The following is a 23795-nucleotide window of genomic DNA, read 5'->3' as shown; positions in this document are numbered from 1 at the left end:
GCTTCAAACTTTATTATTGAGTAGCAAATACTATAGAATGTGTAAGGAACCTGTCTTCAAATTGTTTTGAGACATTTTATCTTTGGATTTGTCATTAGTTCTACTCAAATGACTTAAGACATATCAAAGTGGCCTGTGGGTGTAATGAATCAGAAAATCTGAATAAAGTATCTTTGAATTATTGAGGATTTGATGCCTACAGGAACCTTGGTTATTAATCAGATTAAGGTTGAATTTGATACTTCCTTGCTGTTAATAATGACTGTTTGCTTCTCATTCCAGGGAGATGATGAATCTGAGGGATTTAGACTTACACTTCCAACACATGGAACATCAGCTGTAGGACCAGGATTTCACCTCAAATTCTAAAACAAACTGAAAGCGGTTCAGTCGCAACGGGTGAAAGAAAGGATCTATTTCGATAGGCAGCAAGAGGCCAAAGCATCAGTACCTAGAACCTTGTCTGTAGTACCATTCCAATCAAATATATTTGCAATTTTGTGCATGTGGTGTGGATATGAAAGTACTGAAGAATAAACTCATGTAATCCTGGCAAAGTGTAATGTGTACTGATCTTTGCGATTGTCAGTACATTGAATGCTTGCCTCTATAAATGAATTTTGTCGTGTTGAAAATATGGTGAACGTATCATGTCATCAGTCAAATTCAGTAATCAAATGGTAGAAAAGATGTAAAAAATTAGTGGGAGTGAAGTTCTGCAACAGAAGGTGCTGAACATCTGGCTTTGCTACCAGAGAGTTAGTGTTTGGTAGAAGGCACAAAGTAAGGAACAGAACTCAGCTGAAGAGAAAGATGTAACTGGGTGTGAAACCTAAATCCATACAGCTTTATTACTAGCAAGTCTCAGAGTGTTTGGACCTGGAGAAATGAAGCAGCAGTGATTGTGAAGCAGTTGGAATCGTCTTGGTTGGCCAAAGCTCCTTTGCTGGATTCTGGGGAGGACACTTATCCTCAGACTAGATTAGCTTTGAGCATATATGTAAAGGAAGCAACTCCTGCTTTGTGCAACTGTAACCATGATAAATTAAATGGTTTTACCTGTTGCAAACTTCTAGCCATAAAACCAATCATCTGATTACATCTGTAAGATGACCGGTGAAGTCATTAAGCCTGTCTTAAACTACTGCATTCATCTGTACTTATTATCTACTAAGCATACCTTCTGGTTTCAGAACATTTCATTTGTTGATTCAGTAGAAGGGGTGAAGCTGTACAGATGTGTGCTGTATCTACTTGTGGCCTTAATGTTTCAGAAAAGGATTAAGACAGATATTGCTCAGTTCGAGCAATGATTTTTGTTCTTGCTTCTTCTGTTGGCTTTAACTAATTTTTTTATGAGATTTATGTATAAATTCATCTGTTTGTTAATTGACTCATTTTTAATAAAAGCACAAAGAAAAAGGAAATAATTTGTCACATGTTGTGCTGTAGTTTAGTTATATAAGCTGTTCTTATAACAGTGGTCTTACATGTAGTTAGTTCTCTCTTGCCTTAACGTGCTGATCTCTTAAAGCTGTAGGTTGCAATGTGTTGTAACTTTATGGTCAGGCCAAGCCTAGCATACTCATACATAATTGGATAACCTGCAATGTAAGTGATCTATCTGGTTATAACCAGCTGGTTGCTCCTACTTGGCCAGTGACTTATCAGCTGTTTCCACCAAAGAGGATATTTTTTAACAGAGTTTTTCATTTGTCACATTAAAGTGTTGATTCTGCCAGTCTGGCAACAAATATTGAGACAAAAAAAAAACAACATGCTGATCTCAAAAGGAACCTTTTTTGATGGCGTGTTTAAGATACATCTGCTGGTAAACACTATAACTCAAACAATACATTGTAGTTAAAGTTTATTCCTGGTAAAGCCTTGAAACCTTGTAGACTTAATAAGTAAAAGATTACAGCTTGGCTAAATGCAACAACTTCAAAACTTACACTTGACTGAACTTCATATAATTGGATTTGCCTGAGGGCAAAGATCGTTCTTTATGGAGAAGTTAAAGGTGACTTGAGGCCAACAGAGGTCAAAGTCGGAAAACCTTATAATCGTGATAACTTGGTATATAGATCCAGTGTGCGCACAGTGAATACAAGAACAGTGTCCTTTATGTCGGTCAGAGGATATTTTAGGTGAACAGAGGTCAAAGTTTGAATATCTGATAACTCCATAAACAATTCTTGGATTAAGTTCATTCTTGGTATGTGCATCCATCTTAATTAACTCTATTTCTTTTTGAAGGAGTTAAAGTTCTTTACTGGTCATTTGCGGTCAACATGTCAATACTTTTCAATTGCAAAAACTCCAAAATGAAAACATAATTACCTTCATACGTCTTTGTATACAGATTTACCTAAGTAACTTAAAAGACGTTAATGTTTTATGTAGAGTTCAATGGTCATTTCAGGTCAACAAATCTGAAAACCTAGTAAGATATGCAATACCTGTAAAGTATACAACTAGGATGAACTTAATAATCCATGGGTAAATATGAGTGCAAACATCTTGCTGGTAACAGTAGTCAAAATTTCAAACATTCTCTTGTAATGTTTGCAAGGAATCATTAAGCCTGTAATCCGTAAATCAACAAGAAGATTATAATAGCCCAATTCAGTAATGAATTTGCCCAAAATTCATGACATATCAGACCAGGCTCCTAGTGTGTCAGTCAAATAGGTTGCATTCAATCAACCATATCTTGAGTAAGGGGTAGATACTTAGATGGAGTCTTCAACTAGCAGTGTGGAATTTTTTGTCTCTTCAATATTAGATTCACATTGCCTGTCACCAGGAATCCTTTGAGACGATAACTTCCCGAAAAACATAGTCGATTTTCTCCACGTTAATGACTCGACTAAAGCTTACTCATGGATTATTTCTAGTCGCAAAATGGATTAACGCATTAACACTTAAAAAAGGAGAGTGTGATAATGCCTTAAATACCGGCAAACATGCGATAAAATGAAAAGTTCACAGGTCGGTCTGACTATGTATACTAGGTCTGCACCACATCTTTTTGTAATTAAGTAGTCTGCAGGCTGTTCGACTGCGTTGAAAAATAGCCGATTGGTAATAGTTGGATCTGGGCAATTCACATTAAAACAAAATGGCTGCCCCCGTTAGCGACGATGATGCCAAGACAGAGGAAGATTTCTATGCGATATTAAACGTTCGTAAAGAGGTAAAGTAATCATTGTATTCCGTTTAAATAAAAATTTATTTGCGAATTTAGCTTCATCAGGTTCGCGTAGCTTTCTATTTGTCAAGTCGACGTGACATTTACCGCATTCCAAACCTGTAGGCTTAGGCCTCCTATTCCCAAGTTGTGTAACGTTAGGCCTAAGCTAGCTGACTAGGCCTAGGCTATGCTGATATGCCCAGGCCTAAGTAATAGTATGTGGTCCCAATTTCGTTCGGGTCCTCACTTCGCACACCTCGTAGATCTTTCAGCAGGTACCATGTTAACGCATATCAGTCCAAAACATCCACACATGAACATCAAGCACATCACTACAAATAACACTTGCATCAATCAAATAGGCCTAGGCCTATATAGCCTTAGGCTAGGCTTAGCTCTACAGGGTCAGCTCCACAGTACTACGTATAGTGCTACAGTAGCTTAGACAAGCCTTCCGATGGGTAGATGAGGCCTAATTGGTCAAATTTCCTTCATACTAAATTCATTTTTTCATAAATTTAATGTTGTCAGAGTTAAAGCCTAGTCCTACTGTAATAACAATCAAAACATTTTGCCTGTTGGCACTGAATCGTAAGTTGATCGAATTTCGGACACTCCATGATAGTGGCTCTCCATGTCGACTGACATTAAATGATAATAAAGAAAGTTCAGTTAGTTAAGTTAAGTAGAAAAAAGGATCAGGAGAGACACCCAAGTCATCATCAAGGACCCTATATAGAAGAAAATAAAAAAACTGAAGACACAGCACTAAGACCCGATTACAATGCTTCAAGTGCTTGTCCAAAGCATTATTAAACCCATTCACACTTCTTGCAAGTACAACTGGGACATTCAGCCATCTTATGCTTTCATTTAGAATGCCTGAGAACAATTTGGAAAGTAAAGACCTCTAGAAACGTTCTTTTTGAAAACTAGCTTTAGAATATCCTGTAACCTGCTCTGGATGAACACTAGTTATCAAATAAGGAAGAAATGTTTTGAAGAGTATGAATATGATCACTTTAACATATAAACAAAAAAGGAAGTGAGATAGTGGTACGTTTTCCATGCTCATGGATATTGTATTTGAACTCCATGTATAGAACTGCACAGGTGCAATCATTGTGTGAACAACATCATGTAACACTAGTGAATTACCTAACTACAAGCAATATCTGGTAGGTTCATAGGGGCAGTGTTCCAAACATGGAATGCAGGAACTGATACCCAAATAAGGCTAGGAGTCACCATGCCTCCTTTGTGGACCTTTCCATGATAAGTATAGCAGCTTACATTAAGCAGAAACTTTGTCTAAACTTCAAATGACCCTATAATCTTATGTTCCCTGCATTTAGAACACATGTACAGTACCACTGTCCTATTTCCATCTGCCACTGGGGTTATTTTATAACATAATTTGCACACATGGTGTCTGTCTTGGTCTCATTTGTCAATCACCAAGACTGTATCACAGAAATTGACCTCAGTGTGTTTACCAGCTATTTCTGCAGAGCAGATGTAGGCTAATGTCTGATGTTATTTTTCATTTATTTATTAGCCTTATTAGGCCACATGAACTGCCAATCTGCAAAGTATACAAGTTTGTTAAGAAGGTTAAACCAATTTAGCTGCTATCCATAGCTGTCTGATAAGTTGACTTTTTGTCAAAACATCAACAACATTTTCAGTGGTTGAATGGTGACTGCACTACAGGTTTACAATGTGCTGACAAAATATGTGTTTATTAAAGGAACAGAAGAACTACATCAAATATATATTTAAAGTTAGCATCAGTAGACTGTACAAAGGGCTGCCATTCTATACTAAGCAGTTTTTCATTTTGCATCATGGAATTTTGAATAATTTGTAACATGTTAAGTTAAAAGAATACAGTCAAATAATTGTTTGAAGCAAATTCTCCCAAGTTTGTAAGAGAGTTGGGGAGGGCCCCCCCCAATGGGGGGGGAGGAATGACAAGCATCACTCTATGTTAAGTGACGATTTTCTGAGCGCTGATATTTGGAGGTAAGTTTGATCATTGTTCCTTACCAAAGTGGCATATTCCTGGTTGTTGAAAGTTAGAAAATATGAATGCAACCAACTTACAGTAGCTTTGGCTTTATGATGGAGGCAGCAGTTAAATATTATTATAATAATGGTAATTATTAGTTATTAATAATCTTTAACAGGCAAATGATGAGGAACTGAAATCATCCTATCGCAGGCTTTGCATGTTTTATCACCCAGATAAGCATGAATCAGAGGAGGACAAAGCTGCTGCTAAAGCAATCTTTACAAAGGTCCAAGAAGCATACACAGGTAAATGATTAGTACTGTACACTGTACTGTACAATCAGTATTAAATGAGTAGTAATTACACTGTACTGTACAATGAGTAGTAAATGAGTAGTACACTGTACTGCACTGTACAATGAGTAGTAAATGAGTAGTACTTTCACTGTACTGTACAATGAGTAATAAGTAGTACACTGTACTGCACTGTACAGCACTGTACAATGAGTAGTAAATTGAGTAGTTTACTGTACTGTTCTGCACTGTACAATCAGTATTAAATGGGTAGTACACTATACTGTACTGTCCTGCACTGCACTGCACTATACGATGAGTAGTAAATGAGTAGTACACTGTACTGTTCTGCACTGTATAATGAGCAGTAAATGAGTAGTACTTACACTGCACTGCACTGTACAATGAGTAGTAAATGAGTAGTACACTGTACTGCACTGCACTGTACAATGAGTAGTAAATGAGTAGTACACTGTACTGCACTGCACTGTACAATGAGTAGTAAATGAGTAGTACACTGTTCTGCACTGCACAGTACAATGAGCAGTAAATGAGTAGTACACTGTTCTGTACTGTACTGCACTGTACAATGAGTAGTAAAAGAGTAGTACATAGCACTGTACAATGAGTAGTTAATGAGTACTTAGTAAATGATATGCCTCTTTATATATTATACATACTTAATACAGTAATTATCATTAAGATAAATGGAAAACTGCATACAAGGCTTATTGTGAAACTTAAGATTTATTTTCTATTATAATTGACTTGCATAAAACTCATAAGTGAGTTTTTCAGTTATTACTTGTAAGTTGTGTTTCTGTAAGCTTTCTACACATGTCCAACAAATATTAATGTATAATTGCTTGAAAGTACTTTCCAGAAGCATAGCAACGTCTGACCAATCAGTTTGGTGTCACAAACATAACCAGGCAAGCTGTTTTAGATAACTTTGATGTTGATGTGAAGTATTTCACTTCTCAACAACTTTCATCACAACATCATGGTTTTATGTATGGAACACAATGATTATAATTGGTACTACCCTGTCTGTATATGGAATAAAGGTCGGTAAACATTTCATTTCGTAGCCACCATATTAAACTTCTCACTGAAATATGTAAGAAAACACTTGGATTTAAGAACTTTGTTTCCATTTTTATGTCAGTTTTAAGTCAGCCAGAAAAGCGAGCCATTTATGATGTCTACGGTAAGAAAGGCCTTGAAGCAGATTGGCAGGTGGTCCCTCGTACAAGGACTCCGGCAGAGATAATTGAAGAATATCAGAGATTGCAAAAAGAGAATGCAGAGAGAAAGCTTCAACAGAGTACCAATCCTAGAGTAAGAGTCTTTTTTTCCATCCTCTGTCCTTCCATAATTTTATCTAGTTCCTTAAAATTCATCTTGGAATACTGTCAACATGTAAGATCAAAGGAATTTCACAAACATCATAATTATCTGTAATTTTATCAATTTCCATGAATTTCTTTCAGGTAATGTTATGTTCGTAAACTTGAAGGTTTATTTGATATCAAATGATATTTTGAAAGAATAGGGATTTTCCAAGGTTTGTTCTAAATGTTGAACACTTTCGGCAAATACTGTAAGCTAGTTTTCCGTCGGATAACCTAAGCAGGGTTTTAAGTTGTCCGATGTGATTTCGGTCGTATCTGACGACTGTTAATTTTGAGCCCTGTTATGTAAACCTAGATTATCTGAACCTTTTATGCTGGAATAAAGATCTGGATCATCTGGTTTCCTTTTATCCTGGCATATAGATTTGGTTTCCTTTAATCCTGGAATATATATCTGGTTTCCTTTTATTCTGGAATATAAATCTGGTTTCCTTTTATCCTGGAATATATATCTGGTTTCCTCTTATCCTGAAATATAAATCTGGTTTCCTTTTATTCTGGAATATAAATCTGGTTTCCTTTTATCCTGGAATATATATCTGGTTTCCTTTTATCCTGGAATATATATCTGGTTTCCTTTAATGCTGGAATATAAATCTGGTTTCCTTTAATGCTGGAATATAAATCTGGTTTCCTTTTATCCTGGAATATATATCTGGTTTCCTTTAATGCTGAAATATGAATCTGGTTTCCTTGTATTCTGGAATATAAATCTGGTTTCCTTTTATACTGGAATATAAATCTGGTTTCCTTTTATTCTGGAATATAAATCTAGTTTCCTTTTATCCTGAAATATATATCTGGTTTCCTTTAATGCTGGAATATGAATCTGGTTTCCTTGTATTCTGGAATATAAATCTGGTTTCCTTTTATACTGGAATATAAATCTGGTTTCCTTTTATTCTGGAATATAAATCTAGTTTCCTTTTATCCTGGAATATATATCTGGTTTCCTTTTATGCTGGAATATAAATCTGGTTTCCTTTAATGCTGGAATATATATCTGGTTTCCTTTTATCCTGGAATATAAATCTGGTTGCTATATTCAAACTTGAGCATGTTATAACACAAACACAAATAATTGTAAAATGCAAAACTCTGAAAACTTGAAGTCATTTGATAATGTAATTGTAGTACTTTTACGATCCATTATAACACCAAACTACACTTCAAGGTACAAAGCTCCATTATGCAATTATTTTTCCTCTTGTCTTGCCATGTCTGGCTAATGCAAGTTTTATTGTATATAATATTGTCTCTGACTTTAGGATTTAACAGATCATCTATCACATATAAAATATCACTTGCTCTGCTCATTAACATACCAAGGTTCAACAATTAATATCCTCTCAAAGTTTCAATAGATCATGTGATTGTGTGGCATCTTGCCTAATGGTTCAGATGTCTTGCAAGTGCTTACTGCAAATCTCCCCTCACATTAGTCACATATGCATTCAATCTGACATAACAAAAGTTGATGTTCATTTAATGTACTTGCATCTATCTAACAGGGTTCGGTCACAGTAGGCATCGATGCTACAGAACTCTTTGACAGCTATCACTATGATGAAGATGAAGACTTGTATGTAACACTATAGTTTAAATAATTCATTCTTGTCAAGCATGTTAGGTCATCTCATCAATATCAGACCATTTAATTATGAAACATTTAAAAAAAAACAGGAGCCTTTACAGTGTAAAAGTCATTATGTAATGTAATGTTGAAACTTGCTCTGCAACCCCTCCCACATATTCAATTGAAGCAAACATCATCCGGAAATTATGACATTTTGTGTGAAACTGTTCACTTAAATGTTCACTTATCTATGTGCTCATAAGTTATCTATTAGTTTTCCCTTTGTGGCTGCTGTGAAAAATTTTACCAAAGTTTCAGCCATAATATTTGATGTAGTATACTTCATTTCTTTCCTTTATTGTCAATAGCATTCCTCATATTGAGGTAAAGAATATGTCTATACATCAGTCTATTGATGCACCACTGACAGTCTCGGAAACAGCTACATTCTCAGGCACACTCTCCACACAAAATGGAAATGGCACAGGAAATGTCTCGGCCTCCTGTAGAAGTGTCTTGTCTAGTAAGACGTGGGGTGAGGTAAGTTTTGTTTTTGCTATTCTGCTTGAAACTCTCCACTTCCATATCCTGTAAGATTAATAAAGAACTACACTTGTAGATAAGATATGCACCGCTTTTAATCATAAAGTTAGCATTACCTGTATGGTGTGATGTTAATTGTATCCAGTATTCTTTACACTTTTTGTTGATGCACTGTTTTCTGTTGACTTTCATCACTCTAGGAAGTATGACATCACTATAACAACAGTATTAAGACATTAACATTCTCAAATGCATTGTACAACCTTCAGTGGCTTAAACAGTAACATTTTCTATCATATGTATTGAATACAATATTCAAACTAAACTTCAACTACACACACTCTATTTTGCCATAACTTGGCTTGGGGTTTGGCAATGTATTGACAGGAGCTCAGCCAGTTTGATTATATGGAAGTGGGAGTGATACGACACAAGTGGTAAGGTATTGAAATAAGATGAACATAACAAGAGCAGAGACTTGGTAGTGTTTGTGTATGGTTCATACTGAAGGGACTATAAAGTGAACCATGTGTGGAAGGTACTAGAAGACTGGCTTTGTCAGTCTGTGTCAGCATAAAAACTCAAAGGATGTTACACAAATAGGAACACTTCGCAAAATGATATTCCAAAATTCCCAAAAGGCCAAATACATAACTAAATTGTTAGCTTTTGATGATAATCATAACCTTGGCATTCATGATGGTGTGTGTGTGTGTTTGTGACGCCCAGCTTGTAAACTCGATGTCTGAAGAAGAAAAGGTCGGACCAATTTCATATTCGGCATGTAGGAGTATCACATTGAGTACAAGAAGCTTATCGTTTTTTTGTGGAGGTCACTATCTTGCTTATTTGAACTTGCTTTGTTAAATGGTCATTGTGCTTCCACAGACCATATCATCCTGTCGGTACCTAATATAACTTAGATGCATTTTGGAGATGAATGCATTTAGGCCTGACATAGAAAAGAGATTGCTGTGAAGCACTTTAAATCAAAAGATTGAAAGCCTGTTTTCTATTTACTATCCATTTTTATTTTGGATTTTCAGTGTTCAATTTCAGCTGGCACTGGTCCTGTCCTGGCTCTGAAAGTCTTCCACAATATATCAAGGAGAAGGTTTGTCATAATAAAATACTATCACTAGACAACAACTGTGTTTAGAAGTTCACTGCCCAGACAGAATAACCACAATCAAATAAAATACTATCACCAGACAACAACTGTGTTTAGAAGTTCACTGCCCAGACAGAATAACCACAATCAAATAAAATACTATCACCAGACAACAACTGTGTTTAGAAGTTCACTGCCCAAACAGAATTACCACAATCAGAGAAACACTCTTTAAGAATTTCCTTGTATTCCACGCAGCTCTATGTATTCAATCTGAATTTTTTAGAATAGTATGACTTTTGAGGTGAACACTTTTTGGGCTCTTTTCCATTTTCTTTATTGATTTAAGTTGATTAATTTATAAAATGGTGTCTCTCAATTTGTCACAGTGTACGATCCCTTTTATGATATGTATACATATTTATACTAGAAACTAGTAAAATTCAATTGAATTCAAATATAAAAACATGAGTAAGCTTTAGGCATGAATTTGTCAAGAACAAAGGGAATATATAGATCTGATACATTTGAATGTATATTAGCTGCATTTTGAGGTACAGATTTGTGTACAATTAAAGAAGTTGAATACATGTAATGTTCTCTCTTTGTATCTTGCTTAGCTTTGTGACTTGCAGTGGAATATGTCAGGTGGGTGGGAATGGCTTGATTGCTCCAGGACTGGTCACAGGTGAGATGCCTTCTCTTATACTCTCAGCCTAGTTATTCATTATTGTTTCAACTATTTTTTCAAATATTGCTTTTACTACATTTGCTCATGGGGAAGGGCAATTTCATACTTCCTACTAATGTTCATACTAATGTTTCTCAATTACTCTTTTCAAAGGTATAATATAATTGTACGGTTAGATTTTCTGAAAATTTGTAAGACCTCTTTTCTGAAAACTTTGTTTGTACACGGATATGCCATTACTAGTGTACCTTTTAGCACACGGCTGGCAAAGGGTGAAATGTTGCCTCACATATTGAAACCTTGCAGGAACCAGAGTTCTTGACCTGAAGGAGTCGTTGTAAAGTGTTTTTGGCCATTTTAATTTGGTTACATTTTAAATGTGTGTACTGGGAAATATTAGTTTTGTCATTGATTTTCAAAAGCTGCAACTTCATTCACAACAAGTATTTGAAAGGGTGATCAGGTGCCTGAGATGAGCTATCATCAATGGATGGAGATGATTAATGGAAGTACCAGAAATATCAGGGAAATAAACATTTGCCACAAAATTTAACATTTTGTAACAAGACAATGTGATTGGTAGAATGTGTTTGTGATGACTATTGTCAAATGGCATCTCATCAAAGTAACAATGGATTACTGTGCCTGTTTATGTAAGAATATTGTCGTTGGTTATATACAAGTGGTTTATGCATCAGTAATAAAGTGCTGTTACCCAGAAACATTTGGAACCTTTGTTTCTTTTCTTTCTCCTTATTTTGATTATATTTTTTTTGGCACAGTGGCTAGCCGTCAATTAGACAAACAGACTGTTGGATATTTGACCTGGAAGTGGGGTATGCAATCTTCAATGAATGCCACTGTAATGAGGGACACTAGCAGTAACCGTTTCACTGGACAGATACAGCTTGGATTACCAAACACATTTGTACTTGCCTCATACACTCAGAAGTTTCCGGGACATGATGCACAATTGACTGGAACAATCAAGTAAGTGTCACAGAGTACAAATCAGAACTAATAGAAACTTGCGGAGCAGATCAAGAAAGTTTTGACTGCTACCAATTAGAAATACTTTGAGTTATATTAGGAAAAGATTTAAGACATCCCCACAATTGTACTTAATCGAAGCACTTACCTTAAATACTTTGTTGTTTGTTTGTTTTACTTCCTGTTTGAATAAACATGTGACAAATGGTTCTATTAAAGTTGATTCATGAATGTATTGTTTATAAGAGCAGTGCATAGTTTGAAGTAGTAAAGAATGCAGCCAGAATCCTACAAAGATCAATATTGGTACAAGCCTGCAAGCACAAGAGGTTGCAGTATGATGGTTTGCCAGTTCACTTAGTCCAATATTACTTTCCCATAAGAGGGTCATGCAGTAGTCCTCATAAAACTACCCCAAGGAACTGGTATTGACTCATAAACAAACAAAATGAAAAAATTCATACCAATTGTAGTATGATACTTGCCTATTAATGTGAGATGATTTTGTGGACAGGTGAACCATTCTTTGCCCTTTCTGTTGTTCTACAGAGCTAGTGTCTTTGGTACCTACATAGAATACGGAGGAGACAAGAAGGTATCGACTCACAGCAGATTAGGAGCAAAGATTGCTGTAGGAGTTCCTATGGGTGTAACCCTCAAGATAAGGTTAGTTTATTCTTCTCTGAGTTTAGCTGTAGATGATGCTACTTTTCAGTTTCTTATTCCCTGCTGAGCATCTGTGCAACCTTGTCCCAAAGCCTCTCTGGTTGGTGAAAATATGAAGCAGCTTATTTAGTGGTATCACTGGGTTTATACTGCCTTTGTGTACATTCTATTGTTTACAATCTCAAGAAGGGAAACTTGGATGAACCTCAAGTTTGTATGAGGATGCCTCGTATTGATTTGAGAACATGGATTGGTTATAGTGAAGATCAAAGTTCATTTGTGGTCAATTGTTAAAACCAACAACTTGAGAAGGGAAAATGTTATTACAAAATTTGTCTGTGGTTTCTCCACTTAGAGTTCAATAAAACTATACTTGATTAAAGGGGTCATCAGAGGTCAAAGATTCAAATCTCTTCAACATATCTCCAGAATGGAATCTTGGGTGTACCTCAAATTAGGATGTGGTGGCCCCATATTTAGAAGATGAGCTGTTTTGTTTTTATAGAGGTCAAAAGCCAGTTGAGGTCATCAGAGGTCAAAGCCTTGAAAACCTAATAAACATGATATATCAAACAGGGAATTTGAGATTAATCTTACAGCCTATATCAGGTGTCTTCATAATGAGAACCAAAGCCTTATAGTTTTTAGTTCAATTTGCATAACCAATGGAGTATAGCAAGGGATTGGGTGCATAAGTTGTTCAAGAGTATGAGGTAAGTGCATAATTTTTTAGATCATTTTGGAAAAAATGTGCAATGTTTTAAACAGATCATCTTGGTAGGGTGAGCTTTAATTTAATTCAACCAATGTAAGTACAGTTACTAATGGGGTAAAATAAATTGTACCTAACCCCCCTAACCCTTTGTTGTCAGAGGTCATATGAAGTTATTAGCAACCAAAAGGAAGAATGATTCCAACCTGCAGCTTTCATAAAGGTTGGCTCACATTTTTAGCAAGCTAGATCTGAACAAGTCAGTTTGTGAAGTGGCACAATCAACAGCAGCGAAAAATACTGTAGGTTGGAGGTCATCTTGACCATGTTCCAGTGTAAATGAAACTTGGTTGCAGCACATGTGTCATTTCTGAACACACCATCTCAACTTCAAAATTAAGGTAGAGCCTCAGGAAGGTTGCTTTTCTATCACCGTGTATTATAATATTGCCCATCAATTTAGGAATTTATGACACAGTACAGGATATATGTCAGAGGTCTTCTGGAGAATATTGCAGTGAAAACATAAGATTGGTTGCAATTCATGGCTATATCTCGCAAGCAGACTTTGTGCCATCGCTTGAACAGACATGTAGTCTTAAGCTCCACTTATTTGATTAAGCCTCAAGGTACATCACACTGTATGATAACAGTGCACATCAATAAGGGAATGCCTGAATGTCAAGGAGCAGCTAATTAGATCATCAATGGAGGTGTTCTTTTCAGGTCACTCATGTAAATGGAATCCATCTGGAGTCTCCTCCCTTGTCAACCCTCCTCACCCACTCCCTGACAGTAATTCCTCTTGAATTAGATGTTTTGTAGGCTTAGATACATCTATGGTGAATGCTTTTGTAGTCCAATCTTATGATATTATATGAACATTTGGAAAAGGAGACTGTATTCCATCATCAGTAAATATTTCTTTTGAAGTACTAGTGTTTGGGACACAATTCATTTGGTTTTTCTTGTATTCTTATCTCATCTCCCTACATCATACATGTAATGTATAGGGAGATGAGATATTGTACTTCACCCCACATCAGAAATGTCAGGAAGTGTGTGTGAGCAATAAGTGTGTCACAAACTCCTCCTAGATCGTTAGTCTGATCAAGTTCAAACTTGATGAGTAGGTGCATGACCATATAACATCATGCTTGCATGATATATGATGTCAAATGTCAAGAAACCTAAAAATTGGTTTTTAGACATTTTCTGCTTGTCCACTTATAAAAAAAGGTCAATATACCACATGATATATCAAGAATGATGGGACAATTATTAAAATAGGACAGATTTAAATGTTAAGGGTCGGAGTCAAACGTTAATTTGGTCTAAATTCCAAGTATGATAACGTTCAAAGCTGGTGGGTAGGTGCCAAAACTCATACCTGCGTGATTGTGATGTCAAAGGTCAAATACCCGGTTAACTTTTCTAACCATTACCTGCTAGTCAGTATGTTTGAAAATCATTAAACCATAAGAAATGTAGAGAATAATGGGACATGCATTTTAAAATAGTGGTTCTTAAGGGTTAAGGTCAAAGTGGAATGTACTGTAGGTCAAAATGGTCTAAAATTTTAGAAGAGGTGTGTCGCAAACTCCTAAACCGTATGTTCGATCATGTTCAAACTTAGTGTGTAGGTGCCTGATCATTTAAAGTTGTGCCTGCATGATTGATGATGTCAGAGGTTAATATACATTGGGTTTCAGCCTTTTTTCTGCTTGTCAACATGTAGGAAATATCATTAAACCACAATATGTGTAGAGAATTATCAGACAAATATTAAAATAGAACTTACATGGTTGCTACAGTTCAAGGTCAATGTAGGTCAAAGTGGCCTATGCTTTGCGAAAAAGTGTCGCAAACTCCTACACTGTAAGTCTGTTTAAGTGCAAACTAACTGTGTGAAGAAATGGCATACTGTTTAGCAAAGTTAGGATGCCAGGGTATAGTCATGAAGGAGATGAGATCTGCAACTCCATGGTTTGCCATCTTGTGTTCTCATTGTAATGTGTTTTATTCTCTTCATATATCCACAGACTGGTTCGAGCCAACCAGGTTTTCCTATTTCCAGTCCACCTCTCTCAAGAAATTTGTCCTCAGGCAATTTTATATGGAACCCTAGCACCTATAGCAATATATTTCTTTGTCAAAGCTGTCATTGTGACACCATTCTTGAAGAAGCAGAAGGAAAGGTAATTACTTTAATAGATCAAAGGGCTGAGATTTAACATTTATGTAATACAGGGTTTGTGAAGGAAATCCCACTGATCCAATCTGCATGCCTTGTTCCTTGGTTTAGATAGAAAATATTGCAGTTTATCTTATTATTAGGAAATGCATCATTTGAATGCACCGTGCAATAATTCGTAGTATGCCATATATGGGCAAACCTGCTACTGCATATATGTAAGGGTGTGATCAAGTAAATTCGTCACATCAATGAATGATTACTATTATGGAGGTGTCCTTATTGCATCTGTGACATACAATGACAGCTTTGATTTGTTGCCCATTTATGGCATCACAAATTTGTGCACAATCTTAGCAATAGAAGGAGCCATCAAGTTTGGAACTATCCCTTGAAATCCTTATCACTGAGACGAATCACAAATAGACAATAAATTATGTGATATAAATATAAAGGTTGATTACAGTGAAACAAAGCTTGCATTTTTACAGCACAGCTTATAAAGGGATTATAAAATAGGCGGTCTGCAGGCCACTTCGAGCCTCTCAAAGATATCATTTTCAATTTGCAAAAAGCAAAAGTACTTGAGAACTTCGGATGTATTATGTGGTCCTAATGTATTTTTGAATTCATGCTTCTCGTTGCTCCAGACTTTTTTGAAGCTTGGGTCATCAGCTGATCCCAGATAAATATTTATGATTGGTTGCATGGATCAATATATAAATATATATATATATATTTTTTTAGTGAATTAGAAAAGCAACGAGCAAGTAATACGGCTGAGAGAGAAAGAAGAAAACAAGAAGCAGAAACAGAGGTGAGATGGTTTATTCTTCTTTGCTCTGGTTTAATGATAACTGCTACTGTCCCAGTTATGATTCCTCATACATATGTGGTTGTGTCTGCATTGGAGATGGTTTATTTTTCTTTGCTCTGGTTTAATGATAACTGCTACTGTTCCAGTCATGATTCCTCATACATATGTGGTTGCGTTCGCATTGGAGATGGTTTATTTTTCTTTGCTCTGGTTTAATGATAACTGCTACTGTTCCAGTTATGATTCCTCATACATATGTGGTTGTGTCTGCATTGGAGATGGTTTATTTTTCTTTGCTCTGGTTTAATGATTACTGCTACTGTTCCAGTCATGATTCCTCATACATATGTGGTTGCGCTCGCATTGGAGATGGTTTATTTTTCTTTGCTCTGGTTTAATGATAACTGCTACTGTTCCAGTTATGATTCCTCATACATATGTGGTTGTGTCCGCATTGGATGTCAAATTTTGTAGGAAGCCAGCATGAAATTGTGTTTCTGAATATGGCAACTTGGATAGATGTCATACTTGGTATGCAGCAATACTAAGTACAGGGAATAGAAGGTTCATTCTTTATTCCTTAGGATAGCAAAATTAACCTATTGGATGGTGATAGCTTGCATGTGTGTGTATGACACCTTGGCTTGTAAAACTCTCTAACCCAACAATCTGTGCATTAAGCACACATCTCTGTAGAGCATCTAAAGCCATGTTTAGACATATCACACAGGTTTATGACCTCAGGCATCTTGCAGTAACCACTTTACATGGTTGCTGACTTTTTAAAATGAGCATTGCATGTAAACAAAAGATAATAATGTACCTTAGTAATACAAGGTACCAAGTTCAGCACTGACCAAGTTGGGACTGACACACTTGACTGAACACTTTTGTAATGGTCTGTGCTAATGTAACATGGATAACTCAAGCCTGCATGTGACTGACAGATTCCTTATCTACTAGTAAAGTCATGACTTGCCAGGTTCAGATAGAACTGGACATGATAAAATTGTTTATGGAATTCCAAAATTGTAACAGTGTGCATTCCCTAAAGTTACATTCTTTACAATATAATACCCTTGTGGTAATCATTCTTTTTCTTTTATGAGATCAAAGGTCATAGACAGTAAGCAAATGAACATGTTGAGCTTTGTATAAACAGTGATATCATGAGATAACATTGTCAGATTTCACACATCGCATGCGCATATACCAATAGTGAGGTTGAGAAGTTTGTGGAGCTTGTCATTTGTATGAAGCTATTAATCAGTGGCATCCATGCAGTACATTCTGTAGCTCAGTGGTGTTACATTCAATTACAGATCAGGGAAAACCGTCCAATGCATAAATTTAGTAGCTCAGGAGTGTTACAGTCAAGTACAGATCAGGGAAAACCGTGCAATGCATTCAGTAGCTATTTTATTTATATACTGTCTGTAGCCCATGCAATCTTCCTTCACTGATAGGGTATACTTACATACTCTGTTTTGATACTGTTTGTAGCCCATGCAATCTTCCTTCACTGATAGGGTAAACTTACATACTCTATTTATATATTGACTGTAGCCCATGCAATCTTCCTTCACTGATAGGGTATACTTACACACTCTTATTTATATACTGTTTGTAGCCCATGCAATCTTCCTTAACTGATAGGGTTTACTTACATACTCTATTTATATACCCTCTGTAGCCCATGCAATCTTCCTTCACTGATAGGGTATACTTACACACTCTTATTTATATACTGTCTGTAGCCCATGCAATCTTCCTTAACTGATAGGGTTTACTTACATACTCTATTTATATACCCTCTGTAGCCCATGCAATCTTCCTTAACTGATAGGGTATACTTACATACTCTATTTATATACCCTCTGTAGCCCATGCAATCTTCCTTAACTGATAGGGTATACTTACATACTCTATTTATATACCCTCTGTAGCCCATGCAATCTTCCTTCACTGATAGGGTATACTTACACACTCTTATTTATATACTGTCTGTAGCCCATGCAATCTTCCTTCACTGATAGGGTTTACTTACATACTCTATTTATATACCCTCTGTAGCCCATGCAATCTTCCTTCACTGATAGGGTATACTTACACACTCTTATTTATATACTGTCTGTAGCCCATGCAATCTTCCTTCACTGATAGGGTTTACTTACATACTCTATTTATATACCCTCTGTAGCCCATGCAATCTTCCTTCACTGATAGGGTATACTTACACACTCTTATTTATATACCCTCTGTAGCCCATGCAATCTTCCTTAACTGATAGGGTTTACTTACATACTCTATTTATATACCCTCTGTAGCCCATGCAATCTTCCTTCACTGATAGGGTTTACTTACATACTCTATTTATATACCCTCTGTAGCCCATGCAATCTTCCTTCACTGATAGGGTTTACTTACATACTCTATTTATATACCCTCTGTAGCCCATGCAATCTTCCTTCACTGATAGGGTATACTTACACACTCTTATTTATATACTGTCTGTAGCCCATGCAATCTTCCTTCACTGATAGGGTATACTTACACACTCTTATTTATATACTGTCTGTAGCCCATGCAATCTTCCTTTACTGATAGGGTTTACTTACATACTCTATTTATATACCCTCTGTAGCCCATGCAATCTTCCTTCACTGATAGGGTATACTTTCATGCTCTTTTTCAGATAAGGCTTATGCAAGATGTAGTTCAAAGGAACAGAGAAGTTGAAACTTCCAGGCAAGGCTTGATTCTTGAGAAGGCCTGGTACGGCAAATTAGTTTCAGATGTCACTGCAGATGGACCAGATAACATTAGTGTTATTGATGTAACCATACCACTACAATGTCAAGTGAAGGACTCTAAGCTACTGCTCACAGATGTATCAAAGGTAGAGCAACTGCTGGTAGAAATATTCAAATATTTATGTCATTTTTGTCAATGCAATTAAGTTGTACTAATCACCAGGGAGTGATTTCTTTAGTTCTGAATACTTCTCCATTACTTTATAAAACATAGATACATTTTTTTATGTTATGTATTTGCAGGAAATATGAGTTGAGACTCAGTACTTCCGTGCCGGTTATCCATAAATAACTTATAATTAAATTATTTTAAGAACAACACATCAGTTTAATGTTAATATTTCTGCAATCTGGATGAATGTTTGTTGCTGCACATATGGCAATCATTTATTGTAACTTCATTGAGTATATGAATTTAATACTGTGCTATATTTGTTTGCTCTTCAATGTCAAAATGAACATTTAAGCTGAACTTTTGTGCATAATTCTTAAAGTTTAACAGATTGTACATAGACAAATAATGTTTATATCTAATGTGAGAAAGTATCAATTGAATTTAAGTATACATAATTTTCATATTTACTAAGAATTTAAGAACAAAAAGTTCATGGAGGCACGAATGATCCTTATCGCAAACAACAGGCATGAATTGTTTCGAGAGTTATCCCTTTGATAAGATTAACATGTCTATGCATTTCCATTTTTCTCTAATAATATAATTTTCATTTCAGACCAGCTTGCCAGGATTCTATGATCCATGCATTGGTGAAGACAAAAGTCTTAAAGTACGTTATTATTTTAGAGGGAAACTACACGAGTGCACAGTACAAGACAATGAGCCTCTGAGAATACCCAAGCAATGTAAGTGCTTTAATAATTCATCTCTGGACCCACAGGTATTCTTTACTGTGTGTTAGTTTTACCTCACAATTTAATTATTTGTTATCATAATACTATAAGTAATGAAGTATAAAGTCGTTGATGTGACATCTTCAACAGGGCCCTTAATGCTACATCATCTATGAAAGGAGTGAGGTTATTTCCATGCCATACATACTGCATATTAAGGCAATCTAAAGCAAAGGTACCTTTACCGTCATTATAGCATGTATGTGAGGGTGTGTGTGTGAAGTCTCCTAACATTTCAGTGTATTGAACTTTGGCTTGTTACTTACTGTAGGCAGCAATAAATCTATATCTGCATGTCAATAGGTCTATAGTAAAGTGAGGCCAAAACTGAAATTCATGTAAACTTGCTATCTCAAGAGTTGGGGGGGGGAGGGGGGGACAAGTTGTTGATACATGGCATCCTTTGCAGGTGGCTTTCCCATAGTGAGTATCTGGCAGCACTGTAAATACATCTGGTAAAAGTGATCCCTGTTTCACCATTAGAGGCTATGGTCCACTTGCAGAGCATCAATCAAATCGCCTACTGATATTGTGCAGTGGCCTCTGTATAGAGCCATGTGCAACTATCATGGACTGTGTCAAGAGATATCCTACTGTATGTTGTGGCTATAGGATACATAAAGGGGATTCGGAAAAGAAACAAAACATGGCCATTGATTAGCATATTCTGGCAAATTAATATACAGTAGTTCATACACCATGAATAGCTTATATGTATGTCACTGAATGATCATGCACCAACATTCCATGGTTTCTCTCCATTACAACTGTCTTGAGATGAAGCCGATCTCTTACGCATTCAAAATCATACCCATACTCAACCTACACTCAGAGTCAGTATCTGAAGTGTTTTGGGAAAATCACATATCAAAGGACAGCAAACATCTTTAAACGCTCAAAAGAAATGGTACATATTGCAAAGTATTACCCATGTCATGTAAGAAATTCCCTCAACAAGTAGATCATGATCTAAGGTGCATCGCTCAGCTGATATGAAACCTTTTTTTAATTATCTGTATCAACAAATCAGTACTATCCAACCATTGTGAGAATAGGACGCAATAAAGCCTAACCACCTTGGAAATTACCTCATGATTAAAAGTTTATTACTAAAAGGGTTACAAAAAAGTGTGAAAGGCACTTTGATTCTTAACCTATAGGCTATAAAAGACTAATTGGTCACAACTTCATTGAATTTGTATAGCCAAAACTTGGAATATCCAGGTTCCAGTAGTAAGAAAGTTATGTGATTTTGCAGAATTTTGTCGGTCTGTAGAGCAGGGGATTTCAATCTATGGAAAATGCATTTATATTTGTCCTATGACAGGGTACACTGTACTGTTGTTTCCGCAATTGAGCAATTGCTAGGCAAACGATTGTTGATAAATGACCATTGTTAATATTTGGTTAGTTGTGAAACACATAATATGGAGAAAAGTATCATGCATTAAGTCAGGAAGTTCTCTCACTTTTGTATTTTAGTGTGAAAGCAATTATGATCCCTGAGTACTAAGGGCCTTCTTCTGAATTCTTTTTCGGTCATTGTGTTGCATGAAGAACGAGTCGCGGCTCTTCTCGGAGTCAGCAGGCCACATGTACTAGACTCCAAACTTTAGGGAGTTGCCCCGGCCTTGACTGGGCATGGCCCAACTGAGATTTTATAGACAACTAAGCTAGTAAAACTACTGGTAACATTACACTTGCTCCAACTATAGAGCACATGGGAAAAAGTAAGCCTTCAAAAGCCACAAAAAAGCCTTTCAATTTCTCAAAAGATCCCTTGAAATAGAAAAGTTAATTCAGACCCTAGCATCTAATTACCTTGTGTGTTTAGTACAGGTCAATCATTCAAACTGCATCCAGCAAGAATGGTAAATTTGACAAAGTGTATACAATCATCCTTGATTGTACTAATGACTCACAAAAGTTTTCTTGTTTTTGGTAGAGATCAAAGGTCATTTAAAATAGAGATGATGGCAAAACTTGAAACTTTGTAAACATGATCTCAATAAGGAGAATGTTCACAAATGTTACCAGGGTATGCAACTTGCCCATAATGAGTATAAGACCCCTTTGTTAGGGATCAGCTGTTTATTCAAGTTATTTGAGCAACTGGAACAGAGTTCTATATTTGCTTTAAATTTACCAAAAAGAAGCCTAAAATTGTTTTTTGGACTTTCCAGTTTATGGCACAGTGGAGGTAGTACACTGCTTGATCATCAAAATATGAAATCTTGTTACTGTGTGTGTACATGATACTATTTCTTCTATGGGTGTACCGTGTTTCATAGAATGTGTGTTTAAAAAATTCTCTTTGAATTTGGCTACTTGGATTCTAGTCTTAATTTTCCAAACATGGCAAGTAACCTCAGAGAAGGTCGTTACCCAACTCTGGTTACAATAAGTAGTTTTTCGTTTTAGTTTTGTTTTTCGTTTGATTGCAACTATTCAGATATAGTTTACAGTGTATAGTATTTTAATATCATAATATAGAGTGATGACTTGCCATATTCCATATTTTACAGTTACTGTTTGAGTAATTTCATGGTCAGAAAGTAGTCATGTGTCCTTGCTCACACCATTCATTACTTTGTTCTCATGTTTTAAATGTACATATCTGTTTTTACTTCACAGCTCATATGGTTGACACAAGGTGATGACCCTCTGATGCAGTTTAAATTACTACAATGCTGTAAGGTTGATGAAATCCCAATGTCTGTGACTTTTGAATTGCCAACAAAGCAGCCATACATATGTATGTCATGGTCCCTCAGTTTGACAGAGTTACTACTTTCATGAAAATGAATCATCTGCAAGAGTCCATAAATCTTTTACGACTCTTGCAGTTTGTAAGTATGGAACGTTAAGCTGTCTCACAAGCATTCCTTTGTGACCAACGGATTCCATCGATTTCTTTAATAGGGTGTGGGGGGAGGGGAGGGGGGATTGGAAGAAAGAACAGCATCCTTAAGGAGCAAGTGACACATTTCCTGATAGCTCTGTATGTATGACCAAGTTATGCCATAGAATCTGATATTGACTGATATCACTTGGTGGGAGTAGTATTTCTCTCACTCAATTAATGGAAGCAAGCAATTGTATTGATCCTCAAGCAACCTATCATTGCCTGGCAAACACTGATCAGGCGTGACAGTCCAGCAGCTCTTTAATCATGGTTGCCTTTAATTAACATCCAATGTTAAAGTATTCAAAGCAGACTTTGAGGGAACAGTAGTGCTTTACATTTTGGAGTGTTCTACGAACAGAAAATACATATGACAGACGTAATCACTCTTTCTTTCTCATGTTTGACATCCATTTTCTGTGTTTGACCTCCATTTTGACAGCCAACAGAAACCAAGAAGTGATGTGGTTTGCACTCACTGAGGTGAACCAACATATCAAGTATAACATTCATAACATTTGTCATATAAATATTGACTTATCATGTGACAAGATTTTCAGAATTTCACTACTGTTGGTCTCACATGACCTTTGCCCTACACAATCAACAATATGGATCGTGTACACACTTAAGTTCACAAACATACTGCGTATGAAGTTCATCAAGCTCGGCTTTCAGGCTTATCATGTTTACAAGATTTTCAACAGACTTTGACTTACTTTTACTTCAAATGACCTTTGACCTCTACCAACTTCAATGTTTCTTCGAGCAGGTCTTTCACTCTGACCATGCATTAGTCTTGGCCGCGAAAAGTGATGTGAACAGGTTTTCAAAGGTAGAGATGTGGCCTTTTGGCTGAGATCATGTGTAGTATCTGTTCCCTTTCGAGGGGAATAGTGACACATACCTGACGATGATCACACAGTCAGTCTTAATGCAAGGGGACTGGG

The 23795-nt window shown here is 36.2% G+C and overlaps 2 protein-coding genes across 5 annotated transcripts in view; both read left to right on the top strand.

Moving 5' to 3' along the window:
• Positions 1 to 1428, top strand: part of LOC139975736 (uncharacterized) — a 34471-nt gene extending 33043 nt beyond the window's left edge. For all 4 annotated transcript variants that reach the window (XM_071983851.1, XM_071983853.1, XM_071983849.1 and 1 more), the window contains one exon: positions 283 to 1428. In XM_071983851.1, the coding sequence (XP_071839952.1) occupies positions 283 to 369 (87 nt within the window). In that variant the 3' untranslated portion in view covers positions 370 to 1428. The remainder of the gene's footprint in view (positions 1 to 282) is intronic.
• A 1384-nt stretch (positions 1429 to 2812) lies between these two features.
• LOC139975737 (dnaJ homolog subfamily C member 11-like) lies at positions 2813 to 23219 on the top strand. Its single transcript, XM_071983854.1, has 14 exons — positions 2813 to 3199; positions 5386 to 5515; positions 6672 to 6844; positions 8430 to 8500; positions 8863 to 9034; positions 10084 to 10151; positions 10769 to 10836; positions 11622 to 11829; positions 12379 to 12495; positions 15250 to 15405; positions 16149 to 16218; positions 18914 to 19117; positions 19763 to 19892; positions 22575 to 23219. Exons 1-14 carry the CDS (start codon positions 3125 to 3127, stop codon positions 22595 to 22597), a joined length of 1665 nt encoding a protein of 554 aa, XP_071839955.1. The 5' UTR covers positions 2813 to 3124; the 3' UTR covers positions 22598 to 23219.
• Positions 23220 to 23795: the final 576 nt, after the last annotated feature.

This window comes from Apostichopus japonicus, chromosome 11 (genome assembly GCF_037975245.1).
Source record: "Apostichopus japonicus isolate 1M-3 chromosome 11, ASM3797524v1, whole genome shotgun sequence".
Taxonomy (NCBI): domain Eukaryota; kingdom Metazoa; phylum Echinodermata; class Holothuroidea; order Aspidochirotida; family Stichopodidae; genus Apostichopus; species Apostichopus japonicus.
The sequence above is the reverse complement of the archived record's forward strand: the minus strand, read 5'-3'. Positions and strand labels throughout refer to the sequence as shown.